General features: G+C 45.2%; 1 protein-coding gene across 7 annotated transcripts in view; it reads right to left on the bottom strand.

The window, feature by feature from the left end:
- The window catches only part of csrp3 (cysteine and glycine-rich protein 3 (cardiac LIM protein)), a 56,806-nt gene that overhangs the window by 27,509 nt on the left and 5,406 nt on the right, over window positions 1-23,891 (bottom strand). The window contains exons 2-4 of one of the 7 annotated variants that reach the window (XM_086008179.1): window positions 5,283-5,333; window positions 5,007-5,121; window positions 805-973 (exon numbers count right to left, since the gene is read on the bottom strand). In XM_086008179.1, coding sequence (XP_085864305.1) covers window positions 805-973; window positions 5,007-5,118 — 281 coding nt within the window. In that variant the 5' untranslated portion in view covers window positions 5,119-5,121; window positions 5,283-5,333. Of the gene's footprint in view, window positions 1-804; window positions 974-5,006; window positions 5,159-5,282; window positions 5,334-23,891 lie in introns of all 7 variants that reach the window. The other 6 variants (XM_086008177.1, XM_086008180.1, XM_086008181.1 and 3 more) reach the window with 6 other exon arrangements.

The raw sequence follows: 23,891 nt of genomic DNA, 5'->3' as shown, positions 1-23,891 counted from the left end.
CCCATCAGAAACTTGGTTTAAGATAGTTGCAATAGATGCGACTCAAATTTCAATACAACAGGCCGTGCCTGTCTCTAAAGGATTTTTAATGATGGATTGTTTTGAACCTCCGAGGATTTCTAGGCTCTTTTTTTCATCCCCACTCTATAAATTTGTATATGCTTAGCCCCAGTAACTTCTGGTCAGCATTATGCACGAGAGCAATAAACAGTGCATTAATTCATCTTTCATATGAATTTTCCCAAAGCCTTTCCACCATCTACAAGGCACAAGTAAGGAGTGTGATGGAATACTCTCCACTTGCCTGGATGAGTGCAGCTCCAACAACACTCAAGAAGCTCAACACCATCCAGGACAAAGCAGCCCGCTTGATTGGCACCCCATCCACCACCTTAACCATTCACTCCCTCCACCACCGGCGTACCGTGGCTGTAGTGTGTACCATCTACAAGATGCACTGCAGCAACTCGCCAAGGCTTCTTCGGCGGCACCTCCCAAACCCCCGACCTCTTCCACCTAGAAGGACAAAGGCAGCAGACGCATGGGAACACCTCCACCTCCAAGTCACACACCATCCTGACTTGGTATATCGCCGATCCTTCATCGTTGCTGGGTCAAAATTCTGGAACACCCTCCCTAAGAGCACTGCGGGAGAACCTTCACCACACGGACTGCAGCGGTTGAAGGCGGCGGCTCACCACCACCTTCTCAAGGGCAATTAGGGATAGGCAATAAATGCTGGCCTTGCCAGCGATGCCCATATCCCATAAAAGAATTTAAATAAAACATTTAAAAAACACTTACTCCACTTGCTGGGTGCCACAATTTCCCCCAGCCTCCGAACTAAGGGTTCCAGCACCTTGGCCATAGCCATAGCCCTTGGGTCCATACTTCCTGCCATAGCAGGCCTTGCAGTAGATTTCAGCTTCATGTGCAGCAACTGTCGTGCTGTCCAGGGCTTTTCTACAGTCCACTGAAAAAGAAAAAAAGGGGGCGGGGTGGGGAACATAGCAGTTACTGCTGAATCTATTTTGTAAATCAAACTCTCAAAGCATGTCTATAATGAGAAAGCTGGTTTGAAAAGAAAACGTATATATCACCTTAAAGCATTTCTCGTCTCGAACCGACACAAGGATCATTGTGGAATGCTTTAATTTCTAACATCAAGTTATTCATCGTCTTAAAATGTGCACTTTAACACAGCAAAAATATTACCTCAGAAATAACAACGGCTAACCTCAACCTATTTCTATATTTAAAACAATTTGGATTTAAAATACTGTAGCTCACTCTGGTAATTTGTTTGGTATTTTTAAAAATTATTTTCACAGATTGGGAGACACGACTTGCTTTCCAAGTTATCAACTGCTGTGCACACTCTGGTTTTCCCTAAACAGCAGCTCTATTCCAACCGTCCGGTACAGCAACGAGCGGATCAAACACCAAACTGATGGGAGCGAGTGCAGCTTACACTTGCTGTCAAGTTGCATTGGATTGGTCACGAGGAGGTCTGTAGTTAACCAGTCATCCCCTCTAACACACCTGGTACAGGAGAATAAGGTACCAAAGTGCCGTTTTAATTCCCCCTCTAATCCTTCTTTTCCATTGGTTGTGAAGCGCTTCGGGACATCCTGAGGATGTGAAAGGCACTATTATATAAATACAACTTCCTTTCTTTTCTTAATTTGTCTTTCTTTCCTCTCCTGAAGAAAGACAGACTTACATTTCTATAGCGCCTTTCACGACCACCGGACGTCTCAAAGCGCTTTACAGTCAAGGAGGTACTTTTTTGAAGTGTAGTCACTGTTGTAATGTGGGAAACCCGGCAGTCAATTTGCGCACAGCAAGGTCCCACAAACAGCAATGTGATAATGACCAGATAATCTGGTTTTGTTATGTTGGTTGTGGGGTAAACATTGCCCAGGACGCCGGGGATAACTCCCCTGCTCCTCTTCAAAATAGTCCACCTGAGAGAGCAGGCGGGGCCTCGGTTTAACATCTCATCTGAAGACGGGAGTTATAGGCAGGAAGAAAACAAACTTATTGATCCAAAATTATTTGTATCCTCCATAAAAATCGGATAGCGCTTACGCTGGCGAAAAATATGATTTAGCTTTCAGATTGTTACAATCCAGCCAGCCCAAGCAACACAAGGGTATCCTTTAATTTGAGTGTTAACTGGCAGTCATGCACTCAAAGTGGTGGTAAAAATACAAAATAAATTTTAAATGCTGCTCGTCGGTAAAGAATTTCTATTTTTGGCTGTCTGGTGACGAAACCTATGAAGGCCTCGATGGAGTAGTCGCAATCGTAGACGACATCCTCATCTATGGCAGGAATAGAGGAACATGACAGGAACCTCCGTGCGATGCTACAAAGATCACGGGAGAAAGGTATCCGGCTCAACCCCAAGAAAAGCATAAATCGGATCCACCGAGATCAGTTATTTCGGGCATCGCCTCTCAACTGATGGCATTAAGCTGGATCCAGAGAAAATCTCCGCCATCAAGAAGATGGAGCCGCCGAAGAACCGCGCAGAGCTAGAGACAGTACTAGGCATGGTTAACTACTTAGCCAAGTTTGCCCCGAGCCTCTCCGAAATCAACGCACCCATGCGTCAGTTGCTCAAACAATCCAATGAGTTCCTGTGGGACAAACAACATGACATAGCATTTCAGAAAATGAAAGACTTAATCACCAGAGAACCAGGACCAGTTCTTGCCTACTTCGACCCCAACAAAGAGCTCAGACTACAAGTGGACGTGTCAAAGTACGGACTAGGTGCAGTATTACTGCAAGAAGGAAAGCCCATCGGCTACGCTTCCAGATCTCTCACAGTGAAATCAACTATGCTCAAATCGAGAGAGCTATATGCAATTCTGTTTGGATGTAAGCGTTTCCACCAGTACGTCTATGGCCGACAAGTCATTGTGGAATCCGACCACAAGCCCCTCGAGTCAATCATGAGGAAACCACTAGCCGCAGCCCCACCAAGGCTACAGAGAATGATCCTTCAGCTACAGAAGTATGACTTCACAATCATTCACCGTCCAGGCAAAGACATTCCTGTCGCAGACACGCTCTCCAGAATGTCTCTTAGCTACCAGGACAGCAGCCTCAGTGAAGGCACGGATGTGCAGGTGCACACGGTGTACAACAGCTTACCTGTGAGTGACTCAAACTGAAGGAGATCCAAGCAGGAACAGAGAAAGATGCACAACTCACACTGCTGAGCAGTGTCATACATGAAGGATGGCCTGAGGAAAGGAGGAAATGCCCTCAGAGCATATCTGAATTCTGGAACCACAGAGACGAACTGTCACAAATCAACGGAATCATCGTCAAAGGGGAGAAAATCATCATTCCTACCAGTCTCAGAGATGTTGACAAAAATTCATGCTGGACATATGGGCATGGAAAAATGCAAACAAAGAGCATGTGACATTATGTTTTGGCCCGGAATGTGCAAACACATTGAGGACATTGTCGGAAAATGTTCCATTTGTCTAGAACGCTGCCCATCAAATGTCAAAGAGCCCATGATACCTCACCGTATCCCAGACAGGCCCTCGCAGGTCGTCAGCTGCAAGCAAGTGCATGCAAAACATGTACACAGAGACAGCAACACCAAAAAAGAGATACAGGTAGACTATCCTTTATCCGAAAACCTCGGGACCAGCCGAGTTTCGGATAAAGGAGAATTTTGGATTTCGGAAGGTGGGTCGGCGGGGGTCCGCGGGGGGGGTCGTGCGCACGACTTACGCTGACGCTCAGCGTAAGTCAGTCGGGGCCGGCGGGGTCCGCGGGGGGGGGGGGGGTCGGCGGTTGTCGGGGCTGGCGGGGTCCGCGGGGGGGGGGGGTCGGCGGCTGGCGGGGTCGGCGGTTGTCGGGGCTGGCGGGGTCCGCGGGGGTCGGCGGTTGTCGGGGCTGGCGGGGTCGGCGGTTGTCGGGGCTGGCGGGGTCCGCGGGGGGGTCGGCGGCTGGCGGGGGTCGGCGGTTGTCGGGGCTGGCGGGGTCCGCGGGGGGGGGGGTCGGCGGTTGTCGGGGCTGGCGGGGTCCGCGGTTGTCGGGGTCCGCGGGGGGGTCGGCGGTTGTCGGGGCTGGCGGGGGGGTCGTGCGCACGACTTACCCTTTATCCGAACTTCCGCAACCGGAACCCTCTAAAAACCGAAGGTTTTTTCATTCAGCTTAAGTCGTACGCACGACTTACGCTGAACGAAAAAACCTTCGGTTTTTAGAGGGTTTCGGTTTTCGGAAGTCCGGATAAAGGGTAGTCTACCTGTACTATGACAGGTCAGCTAGACTACTGTCGCCGCTGCACAATGGAGAATCCATCAGAATCCAGGAGCATGACTACTGGAAGCCAGCAGTCGTCATCCAGCCAGCTGACACTGAGCGATCGTATCATATCCGCACCCCAGAAGGACAGGTGTACCGCCACAATTGCAGGCACCTCCTGAACACCAAGGAACAACACCGTCATTCCGACGAGAGGTCAAGCCTAGAGTTCCTTGACTTGTGAACTGCCAAAGGGTGTAGGTGGATCGCTGCCCTAAAAAAAATGTACATCGTTATTGAAACGTTGAGATGTTTTCAGTGCTAGTTAAATGCCGAGTTTACTTATATGTTGATGCTACTGAGAACATTATGTAGAAGGTTCAAAAGTAATGCATAACATTTTTCTTTTAAAAGGGGATGTAACATTTGCATATTGATTTATCATTGGCCCGCAGGCATCTGTAAGGAATACCTATTATATTCACGTGATCACATGCTGAGTGGTCATTGGCCTGTAGGCATCTGTAAGGGCTGCTATTGTTTAGAAGACCCAGGGGGTCCTGACTCCATCTTGTCCACACGGTGCTGTATTGATTGAGAAAGCTTACAGACCTGATGCTTCATTAAAAGAGTTTAAACTGTAATATTCCGTTGTCCTGCAATTTATTATTTTTGTACAAAGTGTGCAAAACAAGACAGTGGGGACCTGATAAACGAAATGTGCTTACTGCAAAGAAAGCAGGTTTTGTGGAAACTTCTGCCGTTGCACTGGATCTCCTCAGCATGGTAGACAGTCTTCTGGCAGGCAGCGCACCTGGCTCCACCACCCAACTGCGGCATCTCCTCAGAAAACAAATGAAGCCAAAATCTACAAAACAAACTGGAATTCACAAATAACCACAAAGCATTAGCACAAGTTATTCTTCAATATCATTCACACCGATGTAGAAATGCTCAAGAGATTATCCACCAATTTCAGGAGTTCTAAAAGTTAAGATACTCACTAGCAGAAATTGGTGTAGAAGTTCCACGGGATTTTCCGCCGTAACTGTCGGCTGAAACAACAGCGACAACTTGCATTTATATAGCGCCTTTAACATAATAAAACATCCCAAGGAGCTTCACAGGAGCCATTATCAAACAAAGTTTGACACCAAGCCACATAAAGGAGATATTAGGACAGCTTGGTCAAAGAGATAGGTTGTAAGGAGCACAGAGAATGAGAGAGATGAAAGAGGTTTAGGGAGGGAATTCCAGAGCTTAGGGCCCAGGCAGCTGAAGGCATGGCTGCCAATGGTGGAGCGATTAAAAATCGGGGATACGCAAGAGGCCAGAATTGGAGGAGCGGAGAGATCTCCAAGACTTGTAGGGCTGGAGGAGGCTACAGAGATAGGGAGGGGGGAGGCCATGGAGGGAAAACAAAGGATGAGAATTTTAAAATGGAGGCGATTCCGGACCAGGAACCAATGTAGGTCAGTGAGCACAGGGGTGATGGGTGAACGGGACTTGGTGGCAGTTAGGACTCGAGCAGCAGAGTTTCGGATGAGCTGAAGTTTATGGAGGGCGGAAGATGGGAGGTTGGCCAGGAATGTGTTGGAATAGTCAAGTCTAGAGGTAACAGAGGCCTGGGTGAGGGTTTCAGCAGATGAGCTGGGGCAGGGGAGGAGTTGGGCAATGTTACAGAGATGGAAATAGGCAGTCTTAGTGATAGAGTGGCTATATGGTCGGAAGCTCATCTGAAGTGTCAAATACAACAGAAGAAACAGCGCAAATGGCCGCTTATGTTACTTCTACCAATTGTTTACTGACGTTACAGCACATGATCAGGAAAAAAATCCCACAAACTTTCCGGACATTAAGAATTAAAAAAAAAGTCTTATTCAGAGAATGGTTAGAATGCACAATTCTCTGCTACAAACCATTGCTAAAAAATGTGAATTAGTCAGGTGCTTGAAAAAAAATTAAACAGTTTGGGAAGCAAGTGGAAGAGTAGGATTATGTGGCTCATGGAGAAAAACACTAAACACAGACTTGCTGAGTGGAATTGCCTGTAACGTTCTATAAAAAGGGGCAGTGGATTTTCTTTAAAGAAAACAGTAGCTGTAGGAGGTGGTTTAACAAAAGGGTGCTCTTTGTACTCTTGTGAGAAAGATGTTAATCTTGCATGGCAGTCATTAACAATTAAAAAAAAAAAATTCTGCCGAATGTTTCGTTTTCACTAATAAATCCAATTCAGGAAAAAACACTTTACCCAGAGTATGGTTAGAAGGCGGAACTTGCTACCACAAGGAGCAGTTGAGGCGAACAGCACAGATGCATTTAAGAGGAAGCTCAGTAAACACGCGAGGGAGAAGGAATAGGAGGATATGCTGATATGGTTAGACGAAGAGGGGTGGGAGGAGGCTCGTGTGGAGCATAAACACCGGCAGGGACCAGATGGGCCGAATGGCCTGTTTCAGTGCTGGACATTCTGTTTAAACAAAAAATAATGATGTGGCCCTTTTAAACTTGATTTTTTTGGTGTGTGGTACTTCAAAGCTTATTGACGGGTTGACCCAAATGCAGCTATTATATAGAGAGAGAGAGATATATATTTGCATGCGTCTTGTGTTTACTAGAATGTCACATCTCGTTATAGGTACAAATCAAGATTTATTTGTAATAAAAAAGTCATTTATATTCGATGCTTTTTCTAACCATTCAGGAGGAGCCAATGATTTGTGAGCAGCTACCAATCACTGCGTCAATTTACAATAATCCGGCCTTGTGGTTTGAAGAATGGGCCAGATTATTACCTGCAGTTCCATTTTATCAGCAGAATAATAGAAACCTAGAAAAAAATAGGACCAGGAGGCCCTTCGAGCCTGCTCCACCATTCAATATGATCATGGCTGATCCTCTATCTCAATACCATATTCCCGCTCTCTCCCTATACCCCTTGATGCCTTTTCTGTCTAGAAATCTATCTCCTTCTTAAATATATTCAGTGACTTGGCCTCCACAGCCTTCTATGGTAGAGAATTCCACAGGTTCACCACCCTCTGAGTGAAGACATTTCTCCTCATCTCAATCCTAAATGTCCTACCCCGTATCCTGAGACTGTGATCCCTCATTCTAGACCCCCCGAGCCAGGGGAAACATCCTCCCTGCATCCAGTCTGTCTAGCCCTGTCAGAATTTTATATGTTTCAATGAGATCCCCTCTCATTCTTCTAAACTCTAGTGAATACAGGCCTAGTTGATCCAATCTCTCCTCATACGACAGTCCTGCCATCCCAGGAATCAGTCTGGTGAATTTTCGCTGCACTCCCTCTATGGCAAGTATATCCTTTCTTGGGTAAGGAGACCAAAACTGCACACAGTACTCCAGGTGTGGTCTCACCAAGGCCCTGTATAACTGTACTAAGACATCCTTGCTCCTGTACTCAAATCCTCTTGCAATGAAGGCCAACATACCATTTGCCTTCCTAACTGCTTGCTGCACCTGCAGGTTTGCTTTCAGTGACTGGTGTACAAGGACACCCAGAACTCTCTCTACATCAACATTTCCCAATCTATCACTATTTAAATAATACTCTGCCTTTCTGTTTTTCCTACCAAAGTGGATAACTTCACATTTATCCATGTTATACTGCATCTGCCATGTATTTGCCCACTCACTCAACTTGTCTAAAATCACCTTGAAGCCTCTTTGCATCCTCCTCACAACTCACAGTCCCACCAAGTTTTGTGTCATCAGCAAACTTGGAAATATTACATTTGGTTCACTCATCCAAATCATTGATATATATTGTGAATAGCTGGGGCCCAAACAATTTTCCCTGCGGTACCCCACTAATCACCGCCTGCCACCCCGAAAAAGACCCATTTATTCCTACTCTCTATTTCCTGTCGGTTAACCAATTTTGAATCCATGCCAGTATTTTTAATTCATTGATGGGATGTGGGCATCGCTGGCTAGGCCTGCATTTAGTGCCCATCCCTAATTGCCCTCGAGAAGATGGTGAGCCGCCTTCTTGAACCGCTGCAGTCCATATGGTGTAGGTACACCCACAATGCTGTTGTTAGGAAGGGAGTTCCAAGATTTTGGCCCAGCGACAGTGAAGGAACGGCGATACAGGTCCAAGTTAGGATGGTGTGTGGCTTGGAGGGGAACTTGTAGGTGATGTTCCCATGCGTCTGCTGCCCTTGTCCTTCTAAGTGGTAGAGGTCGCGGGTTTGGAAGGTGCTGTTGAAGGAGCTTTGGCGAGTTGCTGCAGTGCATCTTGTAGATGGTACACACTGCAGCCACAGTGCGCCGGTGGTGGAGGGAGTGAATGTTGAAGGTGGTGGATGGAGTGCCAATCAAGCGGGCTGCTTTATCCTGAATGGTGTCGAGCTTCTTGAGTGTTGTTGGAGCTGCACTCATCCAGGCAAGTGGAGAGTATTCCATCACACTCCTGACTTGTGCCTTGTAGATGGTGGAAAGGCTTTGGGGAGTCAGGTGGTGAGACACTCGCCGCAGAATTCCCAGCCTCTGGCCTGCTCTTGTAGCCACAGTATTTATATGGTTGGTCCAGTTCAGTTTCTGATCAATGGTAACCCCCAGGATGTTGATAGTGGGGGATTCAGCGATGGTAATGCCATTGAATGTCAAGGGGAGATGGTTAGAGTCTCGCTTGTTGGAGATGGTCATTGCCTAGCACTCGTGTGGTGCGAATGTTACTTGCCATTTGTCAGCCCAAGTCTGAATGTTGTCCAGGTCTTACTGCATATGGACACGGACTGCATCAGTATCTGACGAGTCTCGAATGGTGCTGAACAGTCTCGAATGGTGCTGAACAGTGTGCAATCATCAGCGAACATCCCCACTTCTGACCTTATGATGGAGGGAAGGTCATTGATGAAACAGCTGAAGATAGTTGGGCCTAGGACACTGCCCTGAGGAACTCCTGCAGTGATGTCATGTGATTGAGATGAATGACCTCCAGCAACCACAGCCAACTTCCTTGGTGCTAGATATGATTCCAACCAATGGAGAGTTTTCCCCTTGATTCCCATTGACTTCAGTTTTGCTAGGGCTCCTTGATGCCACACTCGATCAAATGCTGCCTTGATGTCAAGGGCAGTCACTCTCACCTCACCTCTTGAGTTCAGCTCTTTTGTCCATGTTTGGACCAAGGCTGTAATGAGGTCAGGAGCTGAGTGGCCCTGGCGGAACCCAAACTGGGCGTCAGTTAGCAGGTTATTGCTGAGTAAGTGCCGCTTGATAGCACTGTCGACGACACCTTCCATCACTTTGCTGATGATTGAGAGTAGACTGATGGGACGGTAATTGGCTGGGTCAGATTTGTCCTGCTTTTTGTAGACAGGACATACTTGGGCAAATTTTCCACATTGCCGGGTAGATGCCAGTGTTGTAGCTGTACTGGAACAGCTTGTCTAGGGGCGCAGCTAGTTCTGGAGCACAAGTCTTCAGTACTATTGCCGGAATGTTGTCAGGGCCCATAGCCTTTGCAGTATCCAGTGTCTTCAGCCGTTTCTTGACATCACGTGGAGTGAATTGAATGGGCTGAAGACTGGCATCTGTGATGCTGGGGACCTCAGGAGGAGGCCGAGATGGATCATCCACTCGGCACTTCTGGCTGAAGATACCCCCCAATCCCATGTGCTTTAATTTTGCACACTAACCTCTTATGTGGGACTTTATCAAAGGCCTTCTGAAAATCCAAGCACACCACATCCACTGGTTCTCCCTTATCTAGTCTACCAGTTACATCCTCAAAAAATATATGGTACAATGTTCTGTCCTCAAAGCATGGTATTTTCTGACAAGGAGCACTGTCATGGGAGATCCATTAGTTACAAAAATATATTGTTTCTGCTTACTGTGACCTACCAATTGCAATTTGACCACTGCCTGTGCTCTCCAAATAAAATGTAACTGCTACTGGGATTAAAATCCGGTAATGTCTTTATGTCATGCAAAACAGCATTTCAATAAATGTTTAGGCCTCTTATCTACAAATAGAATTTATTTGAATTAGCTTGTAACAGATGTTACTTCAAAAACATTTCAGAATATTAACAGCGAATCTCAGCCCAAACCTCCTGTAGTTCAGTTCCCCAAGCAATTTCTTCAAGAAACTGAGTTTTAAATTTTTTTTTACATACTGCCACAATTTAAAAGCCGGCGTTACGAATATCTTTTCCCACACTCTTGTTCTCTATTTTTCCATCGTCTAATCCTTGAATGCCACAAAGTGTCAATCTGTCAGACTGATATTGTACCATAATCTATTATCAGCTTGCTATTATCCTCGGACTCGGTGTTTTACTCTTGCATGGCAGCTCGAGTCTGTTTCCCATTATAGTCCTTTATTGGAATGCTCCCAGTTGCCATTATTAAACGGTGGAGGACAAATTACATCATTTGTTCAAGAGGGCTATAGATTAGTACTTTCAGAAATAAACTGATGGCTATTTTATTTTACAACCTGCCTCTGATTCCACTCCATGAAAATATGATCAGTGAACGATGCTGTTCAGATACATACATAAAAAATTTATATCTAAAAAAAGTCCCAAGGTGCTCAATCCTGCTTTGATTTTTTTTCCTAAATATACACTGTTGCTGTACATTGAGCCACTAAACAACTATATTGATTGGAGAAGTTCAAATGAAATCCAAATGTTCTTTGTTAATGTCAGTCCCAATCAGTAATGCTGTTGACTATAAATAACCTTGGCTATAAGGACAAGTCATTTTAAAAAATATAATTACATAGACTGCCCTATAGCACTGCTTTCAGATTGGGACAATAATGGTTTATTGGCCCTTTTTATTTTATCCACAAAAATATAGAACACATGTTCCAATAAACTACAAGCATTCCATTCCATACTCTTCCCAATTTAAATGAATTTAGTACAGAAAAAATTTAAGAGGGTTACATCAAAAATATTCACACAGGTCAAACATCTTGATTGTAGTTTCTGATCACAGTTATCATCAAATGATACAACTAGACCGATTCTTGGGATTGGGGGGGGGGGGGGGGGGGGGATTGTCCCATGAGGGGAGATTGAGTAGAATGGGCCTATATTCCCTAGAGTTTAGAAGAATGAGAGGTGATCTCATTGGAACGTATAAAATTCTTAAGGGGCTTGACAGGGTTGATGCTGGGAGGATGTTTCCCCTGGCTGGGGAGTCTAGAACCAGGAGCCAGAGTCTCAGAATAAGGGGTCGGCCATTTAGGACTGAGATGAGGAGAATTTCCTTCACTCAAAGGGTTGTGAATCTTTGGAATTCTCTACCCCAGAGGGCTGTGGATGCTCAGTTGTTGAGTATATTCAAGACAGAGGGATAGATTTTTGGATACTAAGGGAAATCAAGGGATATGGAGATAATGTAGGAAGGTGGCGTTGAGGTAGAAGGTCAGCCATGATCTTACTGAATGGCTCGAATGGGCTAATCCTGCTCCTATTTCTTATAATCTTGACATTTGTACAGTGGGCTTTATTGAATTACTTGTAAAACCCCAGGAACCTGCAGGGAGCGTTTATTTTCACTGTCTGACACCAGCTGCTGCTCTATTTCAGCGAGGCAAGAATCGATATCTCACAGCGGTGATAAGATACCATTGACTGCCAGGCTGGGCAGATTAGTTCTGTCACCATTGCTGATCTCGGTGCAGTATCAGTAAAGAAGAAAGGGGGATGTCTGGAATACCTTGATAAGGATCCAGGAATAGCTGGCTCAGAAGCCCCAGTACTAATGATGTTTTTCCGAAGCACACTGCCTCAGAAGGCTTCTCCATAGCTGATGCTGATTATGTTACCACATTACAAAATGAGTCACTGCTTCCATAATGAGATTGTGCTCTGCGGTTTTTGTTTAGTTAAGGAGCGCCTACTTGCAGTTAGCATCATTTTCCCTTCAGTTTGTCACAGTACCAGTCCGTCCAATTTATACTGCTTTCATTTTTAATATGCTTAATTTGAAATGATTTTTTTTATGCACAATGTAAAAGCCAATTTAAGGTTCAACTGAAACAGGTTCCCCCAGCATGAAGCCATCATTACATCTATTCTATTCTGTAGATGAGATGTAGACTCACGAAATATTAAATCCAATCTCAGCTTCTGTGAAAATTAACAACAATCTGAAATTTCAATTTAATTTACGACACACGTCTCATTTATTTTTTCCATGTCTTATTCATAAATGCCTATGGATTGGAAGGGAATACAAATGTTCAACAGACCAATGGTACAACATATCTCAATAAAGGAACTTCTATTTGTTCTGGAATTGTCTAACACACCATGGAAATGTCTCTCACATCTCTGGTAAACAGAAAGTGCGCGCTCCACTTTATATCGCAGAGCTCCTTCTGCTCATTTATGCAGCAGGCCAGAATTCAGAGCAATGGAGCCAAGCAAGAAATAAATGTGCTCGCTTTGAATTTGCAGTTGTACCTTTCGCAAATATCACGTGAGGATTTTCATCAAGTGCAAAGAAACCATACTGAGAGTCCAGCCATTGCTGGAATAAAACAGTTGCCCATGCATAGAAACAAAGATAGGAGCAGGAGTAGGCCATTCGAGCCTGCTCCGCCATTCAATGAGATCATGGCTGATCACCAAATTCAGTACCCTGTCCCTGCCTTCTCTCTCCATATCCCTTGATCCCTTTAGCCTTAAGAAATATATCCAACTCTTTCTTGAATATATTTAATGAACTGGCCTCCACTGTCCTCTGTGGCAGAGAATTCCACAGGTTCACCACTCTCTAGGTGAAGAAATTCCTCCTCATTTCAGTCCTAAATGGCTTACCCCTCATCCTTAGACTGTGACCCCTGGTTCTGGACTCACCGGCCATCAGAAACAGCCTTCCTGCATCTAGTCTGTCCAGGCCTGACAGAATTTTATAGGTTTCGATGAGATCCCCTCTCAATCTTCTAAACTCCAGTGAGTATAAGCCCAATCGACACAATCTCTCCGCATACGTTATTCCTGCCATCCCAGGTATCAGTCTGGTGAATCTTCGCTGCACTCCTTCCATGGCAAGAACATCCTTCCTCAGCTAAGGCGACCAAAACTGCACACAATACTCAAGGTGCGGTCTCACCAAGGCCCTGTACAACTGCAGCAAGACATCCTTGTTCCTGTACTCGAACCCTCTTGCTACGAAGGCCAACATACCATTTGCCTTCTTAAACGCCTGCTGCACCTGCATGCTTACCTTCAGCGACTGGTGCACAAGAACACCCAAGTCTCTTTGCACTTCCACTTCTCCCAATCTATTGCCATTCAAATAATAATCTGCCTTCCTGTTTTTGCCACCAAAGTGGATAACCTCACATTTATCCACATTATAGTGCATCTGCCATGTTTCTGCCCAATCACCCAACCTGTTGAAATCGTACTGGAGTTTCACGACATCCTCCTCACAGCATACCCTCCCACCCAGCTTTGTGTCATCTGCAAATTTGGAGATATTACATCCAATTCCCTCGTCCAGATCATTAATATATATTGTGAACAGCTGGGGTCCTAGGACTGATCCTTGCGGTACCCCACTAGTCACTGCCTGCCACTTGGAAAACGACCCGTTTATTCCAACTCTTTGCTTTCTGTCCGCCAACCAGTTCTCTATCCAAGTCAATACCTTGCCCCCAATCCCATGTGCCTTATTTTGCACGCTAATCTCTTATGTGGGACCTTATCGAAAGCCTTCCGAAAGTCCAAATACACCACATCCACTGGTTCTCCCTTATCTATTTTACCAGTTACATCCTCAAAAAATTCCAGTAGATTAGTCAAGCATGATTTACCTTTTGTAAATCCATGTTGACTTTGTCCGATCCTGTCACTGCTTTCCAAGTGCCATCCTAGGCCACTTAAAAATGGTTCATTGCTGGCCGCCTTCAGAAGAGCCTCAGCTGGGGGTCTCCACTCATCCAGCCACAGTGGCATCATCAGATTTTGAAATTTTGCAACTGCCCTTCAGTCCGGTTTACATACATCCTTACTTTTTGATACTGTCATGGCCGTGTTTTGAGCTCCAGAATTATTCAGATCCTTGTTTAATATAGCGATGCCCTTTAAAATAGGAAGTATCCAGTGCAGTGCACGCTGTATGGTCTTACTGAAGAAGCTAAACACTGGTGCCACACTTTAGGAAGGATGTCAACCCCTTGGAGAGGGTGCAGAGGAGATTTACTGGAATGGTACCAGGGATGAGGGAATTCAGTTATGTGGAGAGATTTAATAGGAAATGTTCAGAATTATGAGGGGTTTTGATAAAGTAGATGAGGAGAAACTGGAGCAGGAGCATCAGTAACCAGAGGACACAGATTGAAGATAATTGGCAAAAGAACCAGGAAGGAGAGGAGAATTTCTTCTACACAGCGAGTTGTTGTGATCTGGAATGCACTGCCTGTGAAAGGGTGGTGGAAGCAGATTCAATAGTAACTTTCAAAAAGGGAATTGGATATATACTGTACTTGAAAAGGAAAAAAATTGTAGGGCTATGGGGAAAGAACAGGGGAGCGGGACTAATTGAATAGCTCTTTCAAAAGAACCAGCACAGGTATGGTGGGCTGAAAGAATCTTGCAGCACAGCAGGAGGCCAATGAATGAGGCTAAACTAATGATTGCTTTATTCTGAGGTCTGTGCCACCGTCTCACTTTATTAGAACGAAGAACATCAGGAACAAGATAATTAGCCCATCTCTCCTGTTCATTATAACCCAGGTCTCTAGATTAATTATATAGACAGTCTTTGTATTATATCCTTCCATTCATAATTCAGATCTCTGTATTGCAATTGCAACAACTCACATTTAAATAGCACTTTTAATGTCCCAAGGCACTTCAGGATAGAGCCAAGGAAAAACCAATCATTGAACCAAGAAGGGAGAGGCTTAGAGGGGTGACTAAAAACATGTTCAGAGAGAGGAGATTTTCCAAAGATTTTTTAAAAAGTAAGAGAACAGGAACGTGGAGAGATGGAGAAGTTTGGGGAAAGAATTCCAGAGGATAGCAGCGAGGCAGCTAACAGCTCTGCCACCAATGGTGAGAGAAAGGAAGTGGGGCTAAACTCCGTGGAATTGAGTATTTGGGGAGGGGCTGGAGGAGAAGTGGTCTGGAGCGTCAGCCGAGATTATCGGCTCAAGTCTCTGGAGTGGGACTTGAACCCACACCCTTCTGACTCAGGGGCAAGAGTGCTGCCATTCAGGCGGTCACCAATGAGCATAAATGATCATTCCAAGTGGCATGGGAAGCTGGGCTGCCATTCGGATCAGTTTTGCCTTAAAAATCGTTTATTTTTCAGTGACCTCCAGATATTTATGAAAAACTTGCATCAGATAAAAGTTGTGTACACAAGATCTGATGGCTTTCATACTATGTGCAACAGTGAAATAAATGTCTTTTGTTTTCAAGTGTGAAAAAAATGTGCTTGCTGTTTACAACCACATATATCAGGTTGTAAATTTTAGATAAAGGTGAAAGACATTAATACAATGGTTGAGTTAATGTTCTGAATGTTTGTGCAAATGTTACCTTGGTTTATATCTAACTGAACAATTGAGTTAATTTTGCAGATCAGCAGGCATAGAAACATAGAAGATAGGAGCAGGCCATTCGGCCCTTCGAGCCTGCTCCGCCATTCAATGTGATCATGGCTGATCATCCAAATTCAGTACCCTGTCCCTGCCTTTTCCCCATATCCCTTGATCCCTTTAGCCTTGAGAAATATATCTAACTCTTTCTTGAATATATTTAATGAACTAGCCTCCACTGCCCTCTGTGGCAGAGAATTCCACAGGTTCACCACTCTCTGGGTGAAGAAATTCCTCCTCATTTCAGTCCTAAATGGCTTACCCCTTATCCTTAGATGATGACCCCTGGTTCTGGACTGCCCGGCCATAAGAAACATCCTTCCTGCATCTAGTCTGTCCAGACCGGACAGAATTTTATAGGTTTCGATGAGATCCCCTCTCAATCTTCTAAACTCCAGTGAGTATAAGCCCAATCGACACAATCTCTCCTCATACGTCATTCCTGCCATCCCAGGCATCAGCCTGGTGAATCTTCGCTGCACTCCCTCCATGGCAAGAACGTCCTTCCTCAGGTAAGGTGACCAAAACTGCACACAATACTCAAGGTGCGGTCTCACCAAGGCCCTGTACAACTGTAGCAAGACATCCTTGTTCCTGTACTCGAACCCTCTTGCTACGAAGGCCAACATACCATTTGCCTTCTTAACCGCCTGCTGCACCTGCATGCTTACCTTCAGCGACTGGTGCACAAGGACACCCAGGTCTCTTTGCACTTCCCCTTCTCCCAATCTATTGCCATTCAAATAATAATCTGCCTTCCTGTTTTTGCCACCAAAGTGTATAACCTCACATTTATCCACATTATAGTGCATTTGCCATGTTTCTGCCCAATCACCCAACCTGTCCAAATCGTACTGGAGTTTCCCGACATCCTCCTCGCAGCTTACCCTCCCGCCCAGCTTTGTGTCATCTGCAAATTTGGAGATATTACATCCAATTCCCTCGTCCAGATCATTAATATATATTGTGAACAGCTGGGGTCCTAGGACCGATCCTTGCGGTACCCCACTAGTCACTGCCTGCCACTCGGAAAACGACCCGTTTATTCCAACTCTTTGCTTTCTGTCCGCCAACCAGTTCTCTATCTAAGTCAATAGAAACATAGAAACATAGAGATAGGAACAGGAGTAGGCCATTCGGCCCTTCGAGCCTGCTCCGCCATTCAATGAGATCATGGCTGATCTTCGTCTGAGATCATAGCTGATCTTACCAGTTCAGTACCCCGTCCCCGCCTTTTCTCCGTAACCCTTAATCCCCTTAGCCTTCAGAAATATATCCAATTCTCTCTTGAAAATATTTATTGAATTAGCCTTCACAGCCCTCTGTGGCAGGGAATTCCACAGGCTCACCACTCTTTGAGTGAAGAAATTCTTCCTCATCTCTGTTTTAAATGATTTGCCCGCTATTTTTAGACTGTGGCCCCTGGTTCTGTGCTCCCCGGCCATTGGAAACATTCTCTCTGAATTCAGCCTGTCCAGGCCTGCCATAATTTTATATGTTTCGATGAGATCCCCTCTCAATCTTCTAAACTCCAGTGAGTACAAGCCCAAACTATTTAATCTCTCTTCGTAGGTCATTCCCGCCATTCCAGGTATCAGCCTGGTGAATCGCCGTTGCACTCTTTCCATGGCAAGAACATCCTTCCGCAGATGGGGCGACCAAAACTGTACACAATACTCCAGATGCGGTCTCACCAGCACCTTGTACAGCTGTAGTAAGGTATCCCTATTCCTATACTCGAACCCCCTTGATATGAAGGCCAACATACCATTTGCCTTCTTGATCGCCTGTTGCACCTGCATGCTCTCCTTCAGTGACTGGTGCACAAGAACACCCAGGTCCCTCTGCACTTCCCCATCTCCCAATCTATTGCCATTTAGATAATAATCTACCCTCCTGTTTTTACCCCCAAAGTGGATAACCTCGCATTTATCCACATTATAGTGCATCTGCCACGTATCCGCCCATTCCCCCAACCTGTCCAAATCGCACTGTAGCCTCCTGACATCCTCATCAGAGCCCACCCCTCCTCCTAGTTTAGTGTCGTCAGCGAATTTGGAAATATTGCATCCAATTCCCTGATCCAGATCATTTATATATATTGTGAACAGCTGGGGTCCCAGGACAGATCCTTGCGGCACCCCGCTGGTCACTGCCTGCCACTCCGAAAACGAGCCGTTTATTCCAACTCTCTGTTTTCTATCCGCCAGCCAGTTCTCTATCCACGTTAATACTTTGCCCCCAATCCCATGAGCCTTAATTTTGCATGATAATCTTTTGTGTGGAACCTTATCGAAGGCTTTCTGGAAGTCAAGGTACACCACATCCACTGGCTCTCCCCCATCTATTTTACCAGTTACTTCCTCAAAAAATTCCAGCAGATTAGTCAAACACGATTTACCCTTTGTAAATCCATGTTGACTCTGTCCGATCCTTTCCCCATTTGTCAAGTGCTCCGCTATTTTATCCTTAATAATGGACTCTAGCATTTTGCCCACAACCGATGTAAGGCTTACTGGTCTATAATTCCCTGCTTTCTCTCTACCCCCCTTTTTAAATATTGGGGTAACATTAGCTACCCTCCAATCCACGGGTACTGTTCCCGAGTCAATGGAGTTCCGGAAGATGATCCTTAGAGCATCTGCTATCTCCAGGGCCACCTCCTTAAGTACCCTAGGATGTAGTTTATCAGGCCCCGGGGATTTGTCGGCCTTCAGTCCCCTCAACTTACCCAACACCATATCCCTAGAGATACTCATTTCTGTCAGCTCCTCCCTCTCATTAGTCCCTATGTTTGCCGATATTCCTGGGAGGTTATTTGTGTCCTCCTTTGTGAATACAGAACCAAAGTATGAGTTTAATTGGTCTGCCATTTCCTTATTCTCCATTATATATTCTCCCGAATCGGACTGCAAGGGACCGACTTGGGATTTTACCAGTCTTTTCCTCCTGATATACCGATAAAAGCTTTTGCAGTCTGTCTTTATGTTTGCTGCAAGTTTACTTTCGTATTCTATTTTCCCCTTCCTGATTAATCCCTTTGTCCTCTTTTGCTGTATCTTGTACTGCCCCCAATCTTCCGGTCTGGTGCTTTTTTTTGCCAGTTGATATGCCCTTTTTTTTGATTTTATGCTGTCCCTAATTTCCCTCGTTATCCACGGTTGAGTCACCTTTTTAGGTTTATTTTTATGCCAAACCGGTATAAACATGTTCTGGAATTCTTCCATTCTATCTTTGAATGCTTGCCATTGTCTCTCCACTGTCAATCCCCCCAGAAACACCACCCAATCAATCTTACCCAATTCCCGTCTCATACCCTCGTAATTCCCTTTATTTAAGTTCTGGACCTTAGTCTCTGATTCAATTTCCTCACTCTCCATCTCGACTGAGAGCTCGATCATATTATGATCGCTCTGACCCAAGGGGCCTCGTACAAGAAGATTGCTGATAAGTCCCTTCTCATTGCACAATACCCAGTCTAAAATGGCCTGATCGAGTCGGCTCCTCGACATATTGGTCCAGATAACCGTCCCGAAAACATTCCAGGAATTCCTCCTCCTCAGAATTTTTACTAATTTGGGTAGTCCAATCAATATGTAAATTAAAGTCACCCATGATGACAGCTGTGCTCTTATCGCACGCTTCTCTAATTTCCCTTTTTATGCCTTCCCTCACCTCCATATTACTATTTGGAGGCCTATATATCACACCCACTAACGTTTTCCTCCCCTTGCTATTTCTCATTTCTACCCATACAGATTCCGTTTCATCCGAGTTAATATCCTTCCTTTCCATTGCATTAATCCCCTCCTTTACCAGCAATGCTACCCCACCTCCCCTACCTTTTTGCCGATCCTTCCTAAATATTGTATATCCCTGGATGTTAAGTTCCCAGCCTTGCCCACCCTGCAGCCACGTTTCTGTAATCCCAATCAAATCATACTTGTTTACCTCTATTTCCACAACTAATTCATCCACCTTGTTCCTAATGCTTCTAGCATTAAGATACAAAGCCTTCAGGCTTGCTTTTTTCACACTCTCATTATGAATTAGTTTGGCCCTTTGTGTTTCTCTCCTTTGCTTATTGCTTCTCACCTTTCTACCATCTATTTCTAACTTCATATGACTTCCCTCTTTTCCACTACCTAGGTTCCCATCCCCCTGCCAAATTAGTTTAAATCCTCCCGAACCGCCCTAGAAAATATTACCCCGAGGACATCGGCTCCCTCACAATACCTTGCCCCCAATCCCATGTGCCTTAACTTTACACGCTAATCTCTCGTGTGGGACCTTATCGAAAGCCTTCTGAAAGTCCAAATACACCACATCCACTGGTTCTCCCTTATCTATTTTACCAGTTACATCCTCAAAAAATTCCAGTAGATTAGTCAAGCATGATTTACCTTTTGTAAATCCATGTTGACTTTGTCCGATCCTGTCACTACTCTCCAAGTGCTCTGCTATTGCATCTTTTATAATAGACTCTAGCATTTTCCCCCACTACCGATGTCAGGCTTACCGCTCTATAATTCCCCACTTTTTCCCTACCACCTTTTTTGAATAGTGGGGTAACATTAGCTACCCTCCAATCCCTGGGTACCATTCCAGAGTCTATCAAGTTCTGGAAGATGACCAGTAATGCATCTACTATCTCTAGGGCCACTTCCTTAAGTACCCTGGGATGTAGATCATTAGGCCCTGGGGATTTATCGGCCTTCAGTCCCATCAATTTTCCTAACACCATTTTCCTACAAATACTGATTTCTTTCAGTTCCTCTCTTTCATCAGACCCTATGTTCCCCGGCATCTCTGGGAGGTTATTTGTGTCCTCCTTTGTGAAGACAGAACCAAAGTATGTATTTAGTTGGTCTGCCATTTCCTTGTTTCCCATTATAAATTCCCGTGATTCTGACTGCAAGGGACCTACGCTTGACTTCACTAATCTTTTTCTCTTCACATATCTATAAAAGCTTTTAGTGTCAGTTTTTATGTTCCCTGATAGCTTACTATCATATTCTATTTTCCCTTTCTTAATTAATCCCTTTGTCCTCCTTTGTCGACTCCTAAACTGCTCCCAATCCTCAGGATTATTGCTTTTTCTAGCCAATTTATATGTCCTCTCCTTGGATCTTATGCTATCCCTAATTTCCCTTGTTAGCCACGGTTGAGTCACCTTTTTTGTTTTATTTTTATGCCAAACTAGGATGAACAAATTCTGTAGTTCATCCATCTTTGAATGTTTGCCATTGCCTATCCACCGTCAACCCTTTTGAGCGCCATTCCCCACTCAATCCTACCCAATGCGCTCCTCAGACCAGTGACCCAAGAAAAAAAAACTTGCATTTATATAGCGCCTTTTATGGCTGATCCATGACATAACTTAGTCTTCAGAAAGACTTGCATTTATATAGCTCCTTTTACAACCTCAGGATGTGCCAATGCACTTTACAGCCAATGAAGTACTTTTAGTGGAGTCACCATTGTAATGTAGAAAACACAGCAGCCAATTTGCGCACAGCAAGCTCCCACAAACAGCAATGTGATAATGACATAGTGATGTTCGTTGAGGAATGAATATTGGCCAGGACACCTGGGAGAACTCCCCTTGCAATAATGCAATGGGATCTTGTGCTGCACTCCCGACAGTGCTGCACTGGAGTGTCAATCTAGATTTTTGTGGTCAAGTCCCTGGAGTGGGACTTGAACCCACAACCTTCTGACTCAGAGGTGAGTGTGCGACCCAGTGAGCCGCGGCTGACACCAGGAAGTACATAACTTTCAGCTGTCACAAGTTTGGTTAGGGCAGTAGTGTTCTCAGTGGTGCGCTGACATACCGTGTCCTCAGTGATCGGATATAATTGCATGTCTGAAGCAGTGCTCCCTGTAAGGTGCATGGCGGTACTCCAGGGAACCCGGGCAGCCGGCTTTTCAATGTAAAAACCGCGCATGCGCGGTATTTTGAATGGCCCGGATTTTGCAGACAGCGGCGAACGAATGGCGACGGCCATTCATTACACACACTTGCTCAGACTTTGTGGGCTTTTGCACTGGAACTCACCGTTATGTTTTCCAACAACAAATACATTTTTGAGAGTCTCCCGATCAGCTGCTAGAATAACCACCTCCCTTCTTGGGCTTGCAAACATAATGGAGATCATCGTCATCAATTTATATAGCGCCTTTAATATAGTAAAACGTCCCAAGGCGCTGCACAGGAGTATTAAGAGACAAAAAATTTGACACCAAGCCACATAAGGATAAATTAGGGCAGGTGACCAAAAGCTTGGTTAAAGAGGTAGGTTTTAAGGAGCGTCTTAGAGAGGTAGCGAGGCGGACAGGTTTAGGCAGGGAATTCCAGAGCTTAGGGCCTAGGCAACAGAAGGCACGACCAATTGTTGAGCGATTACAAATCAGGAATGCTCAAGAGGGCAGAATTAGAGGAGCGCAGATATCTCAGGGGGGGGTTGTGGGGCTGGAGGAGATTACAGAGACAGAGAGGGACGAGGCTGTGGAGGGATTTGAAAACAAGGATGAGAATTTTGAAATCGAGGCGCTGCTTAACTCGGAGCCAATGTGAGAGGCCAGCCAGGAGTGTGTTGGAAGAGTCAAGTCTAGAGGTAACAAAGGCATGGATGAGGGTTTCAGCTGCAGATGAGCTGAGGCAAGGGCGGAGACAGGCATTGTTACAGAGGTGGAAATAGGCGGTCTCAGCTATGCTGCGGATATGTGGTCGGAAGCTCATTTCAGGGTCAAATATGGCACCAAGGTTGCAAACAGTGTGGTTCAGCCTCAGACAGATGTGTCTGAGGCATGAGTCAATGGCTAGGGAACGGAGTAATTCAGCAAGACGTGCTTTATCATGATGCAAGTATGCACAATACAATTAGTCAGCTCAGCATCTGCTTGGCCAGGGTTCTTCAATCTTTCAAAAAGAATGCAAGAGGAATCAGTTCATTATACCAGTGGCTCTCAAAAATTTTTTTGGTTGAAGGACCTCTTTTCAAATTGATTCGTAATCACAGACCGCCCCCATCTAAAATGATCATACTATATAATACTAATAGGAAAGTGCTGCGTGTAACAAGTGTTTTATTAATGCTTTTAAGAAAACAGGTATTTATTTACAGATATCAGTGAGATGGGTGTGCCTGCTGCTCACACCAATTCTGGGTTCTCCGCAGCAACAGATGGCCACTTAGTGCTGGACTGTTTTTAAAGCCGCCAGCAGACTGGCCAAGGTGAGTGAGGGCACGAGCGCCAATGCACGTGCTGGAGGCATGACCCACTGCCACACTGTCCCACTGGCATGTTCTGCAACAGCTGTACGGTGGGATTGTACGTGCTTGCGTGAACACGTTCAGGCACGTGTTTGAAGGACCCCCGCAGGCGTTCTAATCAAGTGTCAGGAGGCTGGTACAGGGTCGCGGAACCAGGGAGAGGAAGCGGTTCAATCGGCAGGGAGCGCTCATTGCAAAGTGAGCGAGAGCTGTGGGCCTCTGTGAGGAGGCGGGACCAAACGTTGAGAATAATTCACAAGAACTGGATCAGTGTCAGTTTTATAAAGAGGAGCAGGCTTGAAATTACATCCGGTCGCCTCCAGTCGCAGACCCCCTGGAATGTCTCTAACAGACCCCAGTTAGAAAAACACTTTCTTATATGCCTGTTGGAGGTGGTCAATTTAGATAAAAGACCCTAGAACCTCTGCATATGCACAGAGGCCTGGATGTCCATTTTCTGAATTGGCCTTTAATGGATTTACGAGAGTGGAGGCACAGCACTGCATGAAACGAGAGAGCCATACACAGGGGGTAGTTCGATATCAATCTCCCGTTGGCAGAAGGATCGAGAACCAGAGGACACAGATTTAAAGGTGATTGGCAAAAAAAACAAAGGTGACACAAGAAAACACTTTTTTTTTTATAAACACAGCGAGTGGTTAAGATCTGGAATGCACGGCCTGAAAAAAGGGTGGTGGAGGCAGACTCAATTTTATCTTTCAAAAGGG

The sequence above is a fragment of the Somniosus microcephalus genome, chromosome 15 (genome assembly GCF_052327205.1).
Source record: "Somniosus microcephalus isolate GS21.2 chromosome 15, FLI_Smic_1.0, whole genome shotgun sequence".
Lineage (NCBI taxonomy): Eukaryota > Metazoa > Chordata > Chondrichthyes > Squaliformes > Somniosidae > Somniosus > Somniosus microcephalus.
The sequence above is the reverse complement of the archived record's forward strand: the minus strand, read 5'-3'. Positions and strand labels throughout refer to the sequence as shown.